This window comes from Amblyraja radiata, chromosome 8 (genome assembly GCF_010909765.2).
Source record: "Amblyraja radiata isolate CabotCenter1 chromosome 8, sAmbRad1.1.pri, whole genome shotgun sequence".
Classification (NCBI taxonomy): Eukaryota; Metazoa; Chordata; class Chondrichthyes; order Rajiformes; family Rajidae; genus Amblyraja; species Amblyraja radiata.
This window is the reverse complement of record NC_045963.1, coordinates 72,202,284-72,220,074: the sequence shown is the minus strand read 5'-3', so window position 1 is coordinate 72,220,074 and position 17,791 is coordinate 72,202,284. Positions and strand designations below refer to the sequence as shown.

At 42.1% G+C, this 17,791-nt stretch overlaps 1 protein-coding gene across 1 annotated transcript in view; it reads left to right on the top strand.

Annotated features, from left to right (window-relative positions):
- The window catches only part of LOC116976375 (beta-soluble NSF attachment protein), a 39,234-nt gene extending 27,474 nt beyond the window's left edge, over nucleotides 1-11,760 (top strand). The window contains exons 6-11 of the mRNA XM_033026216.1: nucleotides 73-128; nucleotides 220-304; nucleotides 1,258-1,362; nucleotides 2,935-3,003; nucleotides 6,988-7,038; nucleotides 7,950-11,760. Of these exons, the coding sequence (XP_032882107.1) occupies nucleotides 73-128; nucleotides 220-304; nucleotides 1,258-1,362; nucleotides 2,935-3,003; nucleotides 6,988-7,038; nucleotides 7,950-8,048 (465 nt within the window). The 3' untranslated portion in view covers nucleotides 8,049-11,760. The remainder of the gene's footprint in view (nucleotides 1-72; nucleotides 129-219; nucleotides 305-1,257; nucleotides 1,363-2,934; nucleotides 3,004-6,987; nucleotides 7,039-7,949) is intronic.
- The last annotated feature ends 6,031 nt before the right edge of the window (nucleotides 11,761-17,791 follow it).

Genomic DNA, 17,791 nt, shown 5'->3' with positions numbered 1-17,791 from the left:
CCGCAAAAGACCATCCAGAGAGTGGATCTGCGGCACTTTAAACTTTGTCTGACGTTTGTTTGAATTTCCCAGGCCGTGGCACATTATGAACAAGCTGCAGATTATTACAAAGGAGAAGAATCAAACAGGTATTTAACACCACTTTTACCAATGGTGAATAGATGAACTCTCTCGGCATTGTGTTAGAAAGCACAACTGACTTGGCTTTTCTCATTTCAGTTCAGCGAACAAGTGTCTACTGAAAGTGGCTTCCTATGCAGCACAACTAGAGCAGTATCCGAAGGCAATAGAAATTTATGAGCAGGTCAGTCACAACAAAGGATTTGATTTGTGGGAAAGAACTGCAGATGTTGGTTTAAATCGAGTACTGCTGGAGTAACTCAGCGGGTCAGGCAGCATCTATGGAGAGAAGGAATGGGTGACGTTTCGGGTCGCTTCAGACTGAAGATGGGTCTCGACCCGAAACATCACCTATTCCTTCTCTCCAGAGATGCTGCCTGTCCCGTCCAGCAGTTTGTGTCTACAAAGGATTTGATTTGTTCTGTACTTGTCCTGATGAATGTAATGTTTTTCTCCTCGTGTGTTTTTATCACGTCTAATTGTGATGGCGCGCAGCTGCTTAAATCTTTATCTTGTAGGACATGTTGAGACCACTCACCGGGTGGACGGTGCAATCTGGATCTATTTTGAGTCTGTGATCGTGGATGTGAAATCCTGCTGCAGTTTGGTGGCTTGGTCTAGAATTTACTTGAATGTTGCTTTTCCGTGCTGGAATATGTTCAGCTTCCACCAGACTGTTGCTATTGTTTCAATTGACAAAATACAGAGGAGTGCAATGATATCTTGTATTCAAGCATTAGTTTAGCAACAACAAGGGTGGCACGGTGGCACAGCAGTAGAGTTGCTGCCTTACAGCGCCAGAGACCCGGGTTCAATCCTGATTGCAGGTGATGTCTGTACGAAGTTTGCACATTCTCCCCTGCGTGGGTTTTCTGTGGGTTTCCTCCCACATTCCAAAAACGTACAGGTTTGTGGGCTAATTGGCTTGGTATAATTGTGAATTGTCGCTAGTGTGTGTAGGATAGTGTTGGTGTGCTGCTTGGCGTGGATTCGGTGGGCCGAAGGGCCTGTTTCTGCACTATATCTCTAAACTAACTGAAACTAAATTAAAGAAAATATTATTACCATGTGCATAAATTACTTAATTGCTTTCTGCCGCATCTGGAAATGTTGATTGAAGTGCTTTTTGTGTCGCAGGTTGGGACCAACACTATGGACAATCCATTGCTGAAATATAGTGCAAAGGAATATTTCTTCAAAGCAGCACTGTGCCATTTTATTGTTGATGAGTTGAATGCTAAGGTGGGTACGACTTCATTGTTAAACAACAAAGACTAGGTGCACTCTTGGTTTAAAACGTAACTCGACCTGAAAGAGCTAGATGTAGACGCAAGGAACTGCAGATGCTGGTTTACCAACAAAAAAAAAGACACAAAGTGCTGGAGTAACTCAGCCTTGTCAGACAGCATCTCTGGAGGACATGGATAGGTGATGTTTTTGGTTGGGATCCTTCTTCAGGCTGATTGTAGAGGCAGGGAGAAAGCTAAAAGAGAGGTGGGAATATGAAGATAGACACAAAATGCTGGAGTAACTCAGCGGGTCAGGCAGCATCTCTGGAGAGAATAGGTGATGCTTTGAGTCGAGACCCTCCTTCAGACTGTGAAGAAGGGACTCGACACAAAATGTCACCTATTCCTTCTCTCCAGAGATGCTGCCTGACCCGCTGAGTTACTCCAGCATTTTGTGTCCAACTTTGGTGTAAACTAGCCTCTGCAGTTTCTTCCTAGAGAGAGGTGAATACAGGTGGGGTGGGGGGTGGGGGGTGGCAGATGGGTGGGCAAAGACCAGACAAGAAGGGAAGAGGCATGAAATTTGTATTTAGAAGAAGGGATCTAGATGGAATAGGATGGGGAGGGGGAAAGGGTTATTGTTGGTGAATAACCTGTCCCTCGACCTCCCCACTCAGATCCATCCGGGGATCCCATCAGCTCTTCCAGCTGAGACAGAGGTTCACTTGCACCACCTCTAACCTCGTCTACTGCACCCGGGGCTCCCGATGTGGCCTCCTTTACATCGGCGACACCAAGCGTAGATTAGTTGACCTTTTAGTAGATTAGTTGACCACTTCTCCCACCTTTCTTCCAAATTTCTCCCCTCTACTTCAATCAAATGTAAGGGGGGTTGAGCACTTTGTGTCATCTTTACCCAATTAACTGGTTGTTGTAGCTGACAACAGCTAATGTACGCTTGCTTGATCTCGCCGTCAAGGGGCAGCACGGTGGCGCAGTGGTAAAGTTGTTGCCTCACAGCGCCAGCGACCGGGGTTCGATCCTGACTACCGGGTGCTGTCTGTACAGAGTTTGTACGTTCTCCCCGTGACCTGCGTGAGTTTTTCTCCAGGAGCTCCGGTTTCTTCTCGTACTCCAGGTTTATTGGCTTTGGTAAAAATTGTAAATTGTCCCCAGTGTGTGTAGGATAGTATTAGTGTGCGGGGATCGCTGGTCGGCGCGGACTCGGTGGGCCGAAGGGCCTGTTTCCGCGCTGTATCACTAAACTGAACTAAAAGACAACTCTGCGACGAAAGGCTTTCTTTCGCTGCGGAATTTGAACCGACACAACATCAATGTAGCCACCTTTTTCTCTGGTAATTTATTTAATTCACATGTTTAATCGATAATGTTTTATTATTAATGTTTAACGTTTAATGTGTCCTAACTGTCACTGTATGTCATGTTGTCACTTGCGGGCAGAGCACCAAGGCAAATTCCTTGTATGTGAATATTCTTGGCCAATAAGCTTATTCATTCATTCATGTACCGTAACCTTGTCTTTCCAATGTGCTGAGAATGAAACTAAGTTGTCATTTTCTTGCAGCTTGCTTTAGAGAAGTATGAAGAAATGTTTCCAGCATTTTCAGACTCGCGGGAATGCAAACTTCTAAAGGTAATTGTTGGAAAATCGTGGCACTGCTGGGATTTCAAAGAAAGGGTTGGTCGCATTCATTATTTATATTTTAGCTGAGCAGTTCAGTTCTTGCAGCGGTGAAAGGCCTGGATAGAGTGAATGCAGCGAAGATGTTTCCACTAGTGGGAGAGCCTAGGACCAGAGGCCATAGCTTCAGAATTAAAGGACGCACCTTTAGATGGGGGAGAGCACGTGACAAGAAAGCTAGAAGTGTTGCAAAACAAACAGGTCGTCCTCCTGGTCACATCGGGGTTGTGTACCTGCGACCTGTTTGTTCATAAGTGACAGGTATGCAGGTCCCCCTTTGTTCTTCCCCCTCTCTCACAGCGGTCCCCCCCACGCCAGGCCACCCTTTGTTCCTTCCCCAGCAACGACGTCCTCACTCCACGTGTCCTTCCTCGTCTGTCTGTCGGCGCCATCATTGACCGCCGCAACAACCTCTCCACTAACGCTGCCGGGTCCTCTCTGGACGCTAAGTGGCCCCAGCCACGGGCTCCGCAGACCCAGGCCCCCGCCGCGGGCTCCGCAGACCACGGGCTTCATCAACCCACGAGGCTCCACCTCCGACTCGCGAGGCTCCAGCTTCTGCTTCTCAGCGGCACCTCCGGCAGGAATCTTTCTCTTCAGACAGGTATCTGCCCTTTCTCATTCGCCTAGTCCACCTCCAGTTTAAATTCCATTTGGAATATTTTGGAGGACCAAGAAACCAAGAATGCTGATTTTAAACTTCTCCGGTCGCTTTTTAAATTCTCGCCAGCATTTTAAATTTCACTTTAGCTTATTGTCACGTGTACCGAGGTACAGGGAAAAGCTTTTGTAGCGTGCTAACCAGTCGGCAGAAAGAAAATACATGATTACAATCGAGCCATTTACAGTGTATAGATACACGATTTAGTGCAAGGTAAAGAAAGCAAAGTCTGATCACGGGTAGTCCCAGGGTCATCAAAGAGGTAGATAGTAGTTCAGCACCGCTCTTTGATTTGTGGTAGGATGATTCCATTGCCTAGTAACGGCTGGGAAGAAACTGTCCCTGAATCTGGATGTGTGCGTTTTCACACTTCTATACCTTTTGCCTGATGGGAGAGGAGAAAAGAGGGAGTGGCCACGGTGCGACTCGTCCTTGGTTGTGCTGCTGGCCTTGCCGAGGCAGCGTGAGGTGTAGATGCAGTCATGAGAAGGGAGTTGTGTGATGTTTGTGTGATGGTCTGGGCTGCGTGTTCACCTGTATGTTCAAGTGTGGTATATCTTACTTACCACTGTCTAAGCCATTGCTCTCCTGCTATGCACTGTCATTCCTTTAGTCACAGATAGACTGATGAAAGCTGTAGTAAAATTGAATACTGAACGGCATAGATAGAGTGGATGTGGAAAGGATGTTTCCACTGGTGGGAGAGTCCAACACCAGAGGTCATAGCCTCAGAATTAAAGGGAGCTCTTTTAGAAAGGAGGTGAGGAGGAACTTCTTTAGTCAGAGGGTAGTTAATAGAAACATAGAAATTAGGTGCAGGAGTAGGCCATTCGGCCCTTCGAGCCTGCACCGCCATTCAATATGATCATGGCTGATCATCCAACTCAGTATCCCGTACCTGCCTTCTCTCCATACCCTCTGATCCCCTTAGCCACAAGGGCCACATCTAACTCCCTCTTAAATATAGCCAATGAACTGGCCTCAACTACCCTCTGTGGCAGAGAGTTCCAGAGATTCACCACTCTCTGTGTGAAAAAAGTTTTTCTCATCTCGGTTTTAAGGGATTTCCCTCTTATCCTTAAGCTGTGACCCCTTGTCCTGGACTTCCCCAACATCGGGAACAATCTTCCTGCATCTAGCCTGTCCAACCCCTTAAGAATTTTGTAAGTTTCTATAAGATCCCCTCTCAATCTCCTAAATTCTAGAGAGTATAAACCAAGTCTATCCAGTCTTTCTTCATAAGACAGTCTTGACATCCCAGGAATCAGTCTGGTGAACCTTCTCTGCACTCCCTCTATGGCAATAATGTCCTTCCTCAGATTTGGAGACCAAAATTGTACGCAATACTCCAAGACCCTGTACAACTGCAGTAGAACCTCCCTGCTCCTATACTCAAATCCTTTTGCTATGAAAGCTAACATACCATTCGCTTTCTTCACTGCCTGCTGCACCTGCATGCCTACTTTCAATGACTGGTGTACCATGACACCCAGGTCTCGCTGCATCTCCCCTTTTCCTAATCGGCCACCATTTAGATTAAAGTCTGCTTTCCTGTTTTTGCCACCAAAATGGATAACCTCACATTTATCCACATTATACTGCATCTGCCAAACATTTGCCCACTCACCCAGCCTATCCAAGTCACCTTGCAGTCTCCTAGCATCCTCCTCACAGCTAACACTGCCCCCCAGCTTGGTGTCATCCGCAAACTTGGAGATATTGCCTTCAATTCCCTCATCCAGATCATTAATATATATTGTAAATAGCTGGGGTCCCAGCACTGAGCCTTGCGGTATCCCACTAGTCACTGCCCGCCATTGTGAAAAGGACCCGTTTACTCCTACTCTTTGCTTCCTGTTTGCCAGCCAGTTCTCTATCCACATCAATACTGAACCCCCAATGCCGTGTGCTTTAAGTTTGTATACTAATCTCTTATGTGGGACCTTGTCGAAAGCCTTCTGGAAGTCCAGATACACCACATCCACTGGTTCTCCCCTATCCACGCTGCTAGTTACATCCTCGAAAAATTCTATAAGATTCGTCAGACATGATTTACCTTTCGTAAATCCATGCTGACTTTGTCCAATGATTTCACCACTTTCCAAATGTGCTGCTATCCCATCTTTAATAACTGACTCTAGCAGTTTCCCCACTACCGATGTTAGACTAACTGGTCTGTAATTCCCCGTTTTCTCTCTCCCTCACTTCTTAAAAAGTGGGGTTACATTAGCTACCCGCCAATCCTCAGGAACTACTCCAGAATCTAAAGAGTTTAGAAAGATTATTACTAATGCATCCACTATTTCTGGAGCTACTTCCTTAAGTACTCTGGGATGCAGCCTATCTGGCCCTGGGGATTTATCGGCCTTTAATCCATTCAATTTACCCAACACCACTTCCCGACTAACCTGGATTTCACTCAATTCCTCCAACTCCTTTGACCCGCGGTCCCCTGCTATTTCCGGCAGATTATTTATGTCTTCCTTAGTGAAGACGGAACCAAAGTAGTTATTCAATTGGTCCGCCATATCCTTGTTCCCCATAATCAACTCACCTGTTTCTGACTGCAAGGGACCTACATTTGTTTTAACTAATCTTTCTTTTCACATATCTATAAAAACTTTTGCAGTCAGTTTTTATGTTCCCTGCCAGTTTTCTTTCATAATCTATTTTTCCTTTCCTAATTAAGCCCTTTAGGAAAGGAAAAATAGATTATGAAAGAAAACTGGCAGGGAACATAAAAACTGACTGCAAAAGTTTTTATAGATATGTGAAAAGAAAGCGATTAGTTAAAACAAATGTAGGTCCCTTGCAGTCAGAAACAGGTGAGTTGATCATGGGGAACAAGGATATGGCGGACCAATTGAATAACTACTTTGGTTCCGTCTTCACTAAGGAAGACATAAATAATCTGCCGGAAATAGCAGGGGACCGCGGGTCAAAGGAGTTGGAGGAATTGAGTGAAATCCAGGTTAGTCGGGAAGTGGTGTTGGGTAAATTGAATCTGTGGAACTCATAATCTGTGGAACTCATTGCCACAGAGGGCTGTGGAGGCCAAGTCAGTGGATATTTTTAAAGCCGAGATTGACAAATAGTTGATTAGAACGGGTGTTAAGGGTTATGGGGGGAAAAAGCAGGAAAATGGGATTAGAATGATTAAATGGTGGAGTGGACCCGATTGACCGAATGGCCTAATTCTATTCCTATAACTTTTGAACATGAACATTCTTTCTGATCTGCATTTATAACTCATTGTTTTTCTTCTTTTGTCGTAGAAATTGCTTGAAGCCCACGAGGAACAGAACGGCGAATCTTACACTGAAGCAGTGAGTACACGCAGTTTGCAGAATTTAATTTAGAGATACAGCATGGAAACAGGCCCTTCGGCCCACATTGTCCACGCTGACCTTCGATCAGTAGAGATGCATGGCCGATCTCCTCAGAATTGGAGATCCATGCTGTATCTCTGAACTAAACTAGATTAGATTAGATTATTAGATTAGATAGCCTTTATTGTCATTCAGACCGAAGTCTGAACGAAATTGAAGCAGTCATACATACAATACAATACAATAAAAAACAACAATAAACACATATTAACATCCACCACAGTGAGTCCACCCAACATCTCCTCACTGTGATGGAGGCAAAAGTCTTAGGTCTCCAGTCTCTTCCCTCCTCTTCTCCCTCTGCGCTGAGGCGATAGTGTGCATTTCAGCTGTTTTTAGACTTTAGAGATACAGTGTGGAAACATGCCCTTTGGACCACTCAGTCCATGCCAACTAGCGATCACCCCATACATCAACACAATCCTACACACTAGGGACAATTTACAGAAGCTAATTAACCTACAATCCTGTGCGTCTTTGGTATGTGGGAGAAAACTGGAGCACCCGGAGAAAACCTATGCGGTCGCAGGGAGAAAGTACAAACTCAGCTGCAGACAGCACCCATAGTCGGGATCGAACCCGGGTCTCTGGCGCTCGAAGGCAGCAGCTCTACCGCTGCGTCAACGTGCCGCCTCGTGGTCACATATTCTTGTGAATTCGTCAATCACATGGGCACTATCGTAATATTCAAGAAACATTCAGACAGGTGCATGGATAGGGTAGGTTCAGAGGGATATATGGGCTAAATGCAGACAGGTGGGACTAGTGTGGATGGTCAGCATGGGCGAGTTGGGCCGAAGGGCTCGTTTCCACACTGTATGACCCTCTGACTCTATTTGACCCTCTAGGTGAAGGAATTTGACTCCATATCAAGACTGGACCAGTGGCTTACAACCATGTTGCTGCGGATCAAGAAATCCATCCATGGAGAAGGAGATCTGAAATGAAAGATTGGCCAAAATCGTGCCAAAATTGTGACCTGCTATTATGTGTACTGGGTTGTGACAAACTTGGTTATCCCTGTTTCAATGTTAATAATTGGGATTTGTTTTCTTGTGTAATCTGCCAGTTATTGTAAGTTTAACAATATATTGTTGTGGCCATCCACTGATTTAATGCCCGACATGGAGACTAGTCCTAGCCATAGACATCACAGCACTACAAAGGGCATGGTAACACTCTTTATCATTTTGCTTGAAAATTGTTCTGAATGTCAGTGACGTATAAACAGTTCCTTTTGTGTCCATTGGGTGGTAATTCAATACTGCAGCAAAGGATTGTGAAGAAACATATGCAAAAAGGGCGTGAATTCAGTGTCGGAAATTCATGTAATCCCGAATAATTCTTGGTGAAAATTCAACAACACGCGCACTCATTTAAAAAAATAATTAAAATTTTACATTTAATATATTTTTTAAATCCTTTAAGCATAGTGTTTGGAATGCAAACTTTAATTCTCTTTCTTTCTGTGTTAACTGAGAAGGTATTATAGGTGATCATTTTAATACGTTTGCTGTTTTTTTCATAATTTGTCCTTTGCAGTTCATTGTAAAGATCTATTCGAAAAGGTCGATGTGATTATGTTTGTTTATATTTTAAAAAGCATTTAGTTAGTCATTCCATTAAGGTTTGTGACCTGGTGGTGTGTCTCCCTAACATTTAGATTGGTTTAAGAATCTGTTAAAATACTTTTTTAACCTATCCACGGTTCACTTGAAGATGATGTGTTGCTGATTTTTAAGCTTTTTAAATGTCATTCTTTTTGGCAATTATTTATTTCTTATCCTGGAGATTCACCGACACGATGGAAAAGACTTGTTATGAACTCGTTATGTAATATAGTGGCAGTCACCAGCTATTTCTGTTTACAATGCATAATTGATAAGATGGAACCCTTTTCCAATTTACAGTGTGAAAGGGTTGCAACTCTATGAATGTGCTAAGTATTTTATATAGAAGATTGTTTTTGTAAATCCAGAATTCAATATTTTGTGAAAGGTCAATGTTAATTTCCCGTGTGTGGGTGTGTGTCTTGCGTAGGTGTGTGCGTGTATGTATGTATCAAAATTTATAACGGCCTAACTGTGTATCAGTCCAGGCAGATATTGAACTGCAAGCTGTTACTATTGGAGACATACTTGTCCACAGGTAAACAATAATTCAATTGGCTATGCTAGTGCTTAAGACTTGGGAAAGTCAATGTAATGATGTCGGTCGAGTCTACAAAATAGAGCAAAATGAAGGCATTGATGAGATATTTCCTCGTATCCGAATTAAATTAACAAGTTCTAGACTGTGGACCAGTGGACGTCGAGTTAATGAGCTGAACGAGGGTTCAGGGTGCAGAAGATGGTACAAGTTCATGAAGGTGTCTGGTTCCAGATTATATACTTCACAAAATAAATACATTCCATCCCACGTTCAATCTTTAAAAGCCAGACACTTTATATATTAGACTGTGTTGTGTCTTACTGTGTTTAATATCGTGTCCCAAGGTATAAATACGGGTCAGAGAGTTTCATTAGCATTCTAAAGCTCAGTATTGCAATGGACTAGCTGTTTTCTATGGACGTAGCATTTTCATTTTAAATACACGAGAGGCTGCATTTGATGTGACGAAGGACGTTTTATTTTCCGTGGATGTGAAACATACTTTAGACCTGCTTGCTACAGGCTTCAAAGTGGAAGTGTCGGAGTCCCCCTGCATGAATAGATGTTTGCTTTTACTTTCCAAATGTAAAGCTGGCAAATGAACACAATAAAGCTGTTGCTATTCAATTTTGGTTTTGAAAATTTCTGTATTTTCTATACTTTCAGATGAAAATTGCAGCCTAGTCCAGATATTAATGCTAGCTGGGACTGATTTGCTCTCTGTTATTTGTGCTTCTCTAAGTCTATTCAGCTGTTCCATTTTGTGATCTGTTTTTATGTTTTGCACTGATAATGCGTTGAAAGCTGATTTTCCTTTTGTGATGAAAATAGTTGTTTAACCGAAGAATAAAAAGAAAACAAATTCGTTATTTTTTGACTCTTGCGTAGAGGAATAGAATTTAGAAAATATAACATTTTGCTCTAAACACAGAAATCAAAGTGAAAGCTATGGGTGCTGTTTTTTGTAAATCTATTGATAATCTGAAACATCCACTTGGACTATTGCAAAACTATAGTTTACCAAGTGGGGAAATTCTCACATAAAACACATCTTCAAACATTTATGAAATAATGTCAAACGCCTGTTATAAAATCATTAATGATAAATTTGATTCATAAGTACTACTACAGACTTTCTCTAATGCTCAGTTATTCATGCCAGAACTTTTGTATTCGAACGATAGTTATTAAGAAAAGTACTTTTGTTTTGGGAATGAAATGAGGGAAAAACTTGTTTTCTATCCAGTTTCACAAGTGGCAATGTTAAATAATCAAGTGAGTTGTAGCCTAGCCCATCGCAAATGTACACACAAACACACCCATGAAGATGTATTTAAACCTCCCTTTGCATTCCTGAGATTTATCTGTGTAGTTTGTGTCAGAGTCATACAGTATGTAAACAGGCCCTTCGGCCCAATTTGCCCACGCCAACCAACACGCCCCATCCACACTAGTCCCGCCTGCCTCATGTTTGGGCCATATCTAAACCTATTCTATCCGTGTATCTTTCTAAATGCTTCTTCATAAATTCACAAATAATGGGAGCAGAATTAGGCCATTCAGCCCATCAAGTCTACTCCGCCATTCAATCATGGCTGATCCATCTTTCCCTCTTATTCCCATTCTCCTGCCTACTCCCCATTACCCCTGACACCCATACTAATCAAACAAGAAATAGATGGGAATGTTCTCTCTTGCCCTGCCCAATCCTAAAATAAGTATTTGCATATTTCAGGAACCCACGTACAATTTTGTCTCATTATATAAATGCCCCCATGTACGAAGATGCCTTGCGATGCTGATGACAACCTTCCTATCCACGATCTGGTGCTGTGATCAGCAAATCCTAAAGAAAAGAAAAGCTCAATGCACTTACCCGAAAGCCATCTCAATCACCTGCAAAAATCAAAATCTGCCCTAAATAAAAAAGTATGTGTTGAAGATGGTGAGACGTGCAACTTTAATTATTCCATCTAGAAACTATAGGGAAGGAATGACATTCTGAGATGGAAATGAATGAATGGGAAGAAACGTAGTTCACTTCATATACTAGGGGCTGGCTCTAGTGTAATGATAAGGTGACTTTATGTACTCTAACCTTTTCTTTCCGCACCCCATTTTAAATTAAAAATTGTACCTTTTTGTCGGGTGTCCAGGGACTATATTGTCAATTGACTAGGTATTTTATCCAACATTATTATCTCTAATGGTGTTAAGCTTTTGCCATTAAATTGTGTGGATTGTATGCCTGTTCCAATGTGTTGTAATCTGAAGTGTTGTCCCAGTGTAACTACTTGTATGCAGCATGTTCTGAGGTCATATGAGCAATGTTATCAACTTTATGTATTAGAAATTGTTTTGAGGATCTAGTGCATCAGGACTATCTGGTCTTTGTGGTGTTTTGTCTCATCTGCAAAACTGGTGCTTCTGAGAAGAAGCAACAATTAATTGGTCTGTTCCTGAAACGAGCTAAATTTCTCAATGAAAATTAAAATATTCAAAGTATTATCAAAGCCTCATTTCTTCATTCTGGCGCCGAACAGTGTTACTATGGGGTCCAATGCTGGGACGCCTTTATTTACACAATCTCCTCTTAGTATTTTAGTATCGGAAGTGTAACCAATTATTCCACACATCCATCAATCCCACATGTACGTCACATTGGCGCAGCGGTAGAGTTTACAGTGTCAGATTACCCGCGTTCAATCCTGTCTGTACAGAGTTTGTATGTTCTCCCCGTGACCTGTGTGGGTTTTCTCCAGGTGCTCTGGTTTCCTCCCAAAGACGTACAGGTTTGTAGGTTCAGCCTTCTGTCTGAAGAAGGGTCTTGACCTGAAATGTCACCCATTCCTTCTCTCTATAGATGTTGCCTGTCCCGCTGAGTTACTCCAGCTTTTTGTGTCTATCTCAGGTTTGTAGGTTAATAGGCTTGGTAAAATTGTAAATTGTCCCAAGTGTGTGTAGGATGATATTACTGTGCGGTGATCTCTGGTTGGCGCGGACTTGGTCGGTTGAAGGGCCGGTTTCCACACTGTAATTCTAAAAATAAAATCTGCATTATAATGTGCAAATCAGAACATCCTCCTCTTGTGTATGGCGTACACAGCCTAAAGTTGTAGGACAACTTGTTCTATTTGATTGTGGACGCCGGGTTGATTGCAAGGGCGGACCACATGAAGGTTGCAATCTTCCACCCCAGAACATCCACTCATCAAATATCTGTAAAATAAACAAGCTAATGCCTGTCCTTAGGTACACAAAATTGCGGGGGAAACTCAGCGGGTGCAGCAGCATCTATGGAGCGAAGGAAATAGGCGACGTTTCGGGCCGAAACCCTTCTTCAGACTCCAGTCTGAAGAAGGGTTTCGGCCCGAAACGTCGCCTATTTCCTTCGCTCCATAGATGCTGCTGCACCCGCTGAGTTTCCCCAGCAATTTTGTGTACCTTCGATATTCCAGCATCTGCAGTTCCCTTTTGAACACTAATGCCTGTCCTTGATTGATTCCAGCACCATCTTTCGATAGTCCAGTGTTTCAGTGACAATGTCGTGCTTTTTTACCCTGGGTAGCCATTCCCACATCTTCCATTTAACCACATTGCTTTCTGGGATCTCAGGAATAGTAATTCTATTTAGAAATAAATAGCGGAGAATTGATTTTGCAGCTCTTGAGGAGGGAGGGAGAAAGCACCATCTGAGGAAGGGTTTCGGCCCTAAACGTTGCCTATTTCCTTCTCTCCATGGATGCTGCTGCACCCGCTGAGTTTCTCCAGCATTTTTGTGCACCATGTAAATACAGTCTACCCCATGGCAGAAGGGAGAGGAGTTGTACAGTTTGATAGCCACAGGGAAGAAGGACCTGAGAAGCTATGACCATGGCTACATCTATGACAGAAGCTGGAGGCATTGAAATTTAAGAAAATGACATTTAGAAGAAAAAAAAACAGTACCAGTGACCGATTCTGTTGGATTGCTATAAAAACCTACTTAGTTTACACTACAAACTTTTGGGCATGCTGAGATACTGCTGTTCTTTCTTACTCCATTTGGCTTGTGTAACCTCTGGTCCCCACGAGGCTGTTTCATATCTGCTCTGCCCTACAAGCTATTCAGTTCAGGTCTACTCCACCATTCAACCATGGCTGATCTATCTCTCCCTCTTAACCCAATTCTCCTGCCTTTTCCCCATAACCCTTGACACCCGTACTAATTAAGAATCTATCTATCTCTGCCTTTAAAATATCAATTGACATGGCCTCCACAGCCTTCTGTGGCAATGAATTCCACAGATTCACCACACTCTGACTAAAGAAATTCCTCCTCATCTCCTTCCTAAAGGAAGTCCTTTTATTTTGTGGCTATGACCTCTGGTCCTCGACTCTCCCACACATCCTCTCCATCCAAGCCTCTCACTTGATCTAGCCAGTAGTGCGAGAATAATAATTAAAAACCTTCAGCCTGTTAATGCTCTCCACTGCTGTCAATTAATTTTGAGTCCAGTATTTATAGACAGATAGAGCTATTGCTGGCTTAATGCCTTGCCTAGACGGGTTAACAAACAACTCCCTGAAAGGCTCTTAATAATAAACCCATAGAAAATGAGACTTCAATCAATGTAAGCATTTAGCCTTGAAATGATGAAGTGCTGCTAAGAAGGGATTCTAACTACTTATACATTTAATACAGTCGACCTTGAAATCTGTCTGCACACTTGAAAGCAGAGCTCACACCTTACCCATGGTAAAGGAAAGAGCTCCACTAAGCAAATGATTTCAGCCTCAGGATAAAAGAGCCCTTATTGATCCACCTTCAACCTCCCATTTTATCAATGAGTACTGACTGCTCACCGATTAAATCGATCTCTGGGCTGACTAAGGATTCCTGGGACTCTGAATATTTGTTCTATTTTATTTATTTTTTTTGATGAACGATTCATGTTGAAATTGTGACCATTGAAAGTTTATTTTAAATCCCAGGTGGATAACACCTGGTGCGGAATATGGTCCAACTTTGAGAGCTACAGTAGTTTTCCTTAAAGATGTGCATGCTTTATTTTTCTGCTCATTAACTATCCCTGTTTGTTCTGCAGAAGTGGCTGCAGAAAATGGTGGTTGGTGTCTTCTGGAGAAAATGTGCAGAATTCAGTTTTGAGGTTTTTTCAATTTTGCGGTTGGTCGTAGAAAGATAGGGAAATTGGATGACAAGTTGCTGCATTAAAATATTGGATTTTTCGAAAGCCGTGTCCAGGCCATTTTAGTAGTACAAAAACTCCCACAAGACCCGCTCTATGAAAACTTTGCAAATAAAGTACAATATAACCTCTTTTTGAATTAATTTGAAGCAGTGCTTTAATTATACTTGCAATATAGACATTCCACTTTAAAAGATCAGTAAGGATTTCAAAGCATTTGTTGATGCATCCCATCATACCATTTTAAATATTCGAACAGCATGAAAACAGGCCATCAGGCCCAACTCGCCCATGCTGACCAAAATGCCCCATCTAACCTAGTCCCATTTGGTCCATATCCCTCAAACTTTCCTATCCATGTACTTGTCCAAAAGGCTTTTAAATGCTGTTCTTGTACCTGCCTCAACTACTTCCTCTGGCAGCTCGTTCCATATACCCTCCACCCCCTAAGTGAAAAAGTTGCCCCTTGTGTTCCTATTAAATCTTGCCCCTATCGCCTTAAACCTATATCTTCCGTTTCTTGATTTCACCTACCCTGGGCAAATGACTGTGCATTCGCCCAGTCTATTCCCCTCATAAATAGTATACACCACTTGGTCTCCTGTGCTCCATGTTGTATTATTTAAAAACAAAACTAAATTGAAAATAATTTAGATACTGCTGTCATTAATTCAAAATGCAGATCAAATGATAAAGGATACAAAGACGCAATCATCTTTATAGTTTTTAATACACTAAAAGATTACACTGCCGCATTTAGTTTACACATTTACCTTGGATAGTGCACTTAAGGGATCTTAAATCAATTTGACATGATCAAGCCCACAGGAGAGTGAAACTCCATTTGGTGGCACTAACGTTAAAAAATAATTGCTGACATTGGCAGAAGTTAAAGTCCTGTCCACTCTGGTGCTGCGGACTGGCTGAAATATTGAGGTGCTTGCAAAGATCATGAGCAGAGTTTTGTTACTTCTTGCATGAACAGATCATACCCCTTCATCGCCACCTTTGCTCAGCACCATTATCCTCTAATCATCTGCTCCAATCACCTTTTGCACATAAAATAGAACCAAAATGCTGGAGTACCTCAGCAGGACAGGCACCATCTTTGGAGTGAAGGAATGGGTGACGTTTCTGGTCGAGATCCTTCTACAGACTGAAGAAGGGTTTTGACCCAAAACCGCACCCATTCCTTTTCTCCAGAGTTGCCGCCTGTCCCACTGAGGTACTCCAGCATGTTTTGTCCATCTTTGATGTAAACCAGCATCTGCAGTTCCTTCCTACACCTTGTGCATATAGTTCTGCAGCATGAACGGGGTATTTGACTCAGAAACTGGGACTGAAAATTCATTTTAATAAGATTGGGCTACCCTTATTTTCAATAGAAGGCACTTTCAATGACCTCCAAGACCAAGAACCCCCAACCACTGCAACATGATAACCGTAGATCAGAAAATGTTATCAGAAAGAAACCTTTTAATTAAAAAAATATATCGATAGCTTTCAGCACTCTTTAAAAACAAAGGATTACCCAAAATGTATCTTGACTCAAAGGTTTCAAAGGTCTTTTATTGACTCAAGGAAGAAGCCACCCAGGTACAGAGCTAAAGAAAGGAAAAAAACTAAAACTCAAAATTGAAACTAGGTTAAATGATTGAACATAATGGGAGCCTTGGATAATTGGGAGTGGGACATGTATGATAGATGAAAGTCAACTGTTAGAAACTTTGATAACTATGAAGGGATATAATTCTGGAGCTATACACAGATATAACCCTCCAATATCACGTCTCAGGAGCAGAATTAGGCCATTCGGCCCGTTGCATCTACTCCGCCATCCAATCATGGCTGATCTATTTTTCCATCTCAACCCCATTCTCCTGCCTTCTTCCCATAACCTTTGACACCCTTACTAATCAAGAACCTGTCATTCTATGCTTTAAATATACCCTATGACTTGACCTCCACAGCCGTCTGCGGCACTGAATTCTACAGATTAACCACCCTATGGCTAAAGGAGCAGAAAGCAAGCAGCACAAGGAAGTATAAATGAGCAAATGCTGACAGGGAGACAAATAATAAAATTAGGGCATAACATTAAAGAAATTCCATTAAGAATGAGTTTAGAAAGAGAAACTTCTAGGTAAATATTAAAGGAAAATAGTACAAGGTTTTAAAGCATAAAATAGGTACCTGTAGGAGCATACCTTCTTACGATATTTTTTGTTACAAAATGACAGCGAGGAAATTTATGCGACAAAATTAGGATGGTTACAATAGTAAACTCCTGTGATATGCATTTGTGTCTTTTTATAGAGATGGTGCAGATTTTGACCATTTTTGTTTCAATACTGTCCTAATAGGTGGGAGAAAAAAAACCTCTCTCACCTTTTTGTTTCCGAGAAAGAGAATGATTGAAAGGTAAGTACTTTAAACTGCTTGTGGGATTCCTATAGTATTGTTCATAACAGGATAAATAATTAAAATCACTCATATTTATACTACATATTGCAAAATATATTATTTTGTTGTTACTATGGATTGATGCTAAATGTGAATTGGTTCTAAAGGTCCTGTCCCACTGTACGAGCGAATTCAAGAGTTCTCCCGAGTTCCCCGATTCGAACTTGGAGAATTATGGTAATAGCCGCTCGTAGGTACTCGGGGCTCTCGTGGACATTTTTCAACATGTTGAAAAATCGTCACGAGTCTTCACGAGCTTACGGCGTTTCCCGAGTACCTGCCGTTAGCGTTACGAGCCGCTAAGAGACGTCCCGAGCTCCGACATAACCGCTACGTACTTACCACAAGTTTGATTTTTTTTTTAAACTCGGGAGATCTCTTGAATTACCTCGTACAGTGGGACAGGCCCTTAAGAGTACATGCATAGGACAAATCTGGAGGGATATAGACCAAACGTTGGCAGGTGGAACTAGTGTAGCTGGGACATGTTGGCCTGTGTGGGCAAGTTGGGCCGAAGGGCCTGTTTTCACACTGTATCACTCTGCGAGTACATTATCTAATTTAAGTCGACTAGGCTAAGACATACCTGTAAATTTATATCACTCTCAGGTGTGACAAAGAAATTACCTTCTGAAGAATGCTCTTGGACCTACAGTATGAAGTAGGTAAGATGGTAATGTCAGTGTTTTATCAATATTTAAAATTAGATGGACAATTTCTAGCAAGCTTATAATGACAAAAATAACATTGGGTAAATGGAAGTCAAATGTTTGTTTTAACCTGGAGTAATTTGAAATTTTCCCTCAGTGATAGGAAAAGATGGTGTTTGTAAGCTCGGATGCAGAACATACATTCCCATGAAACTTGTTTTCAGAAGATCTCTCCAT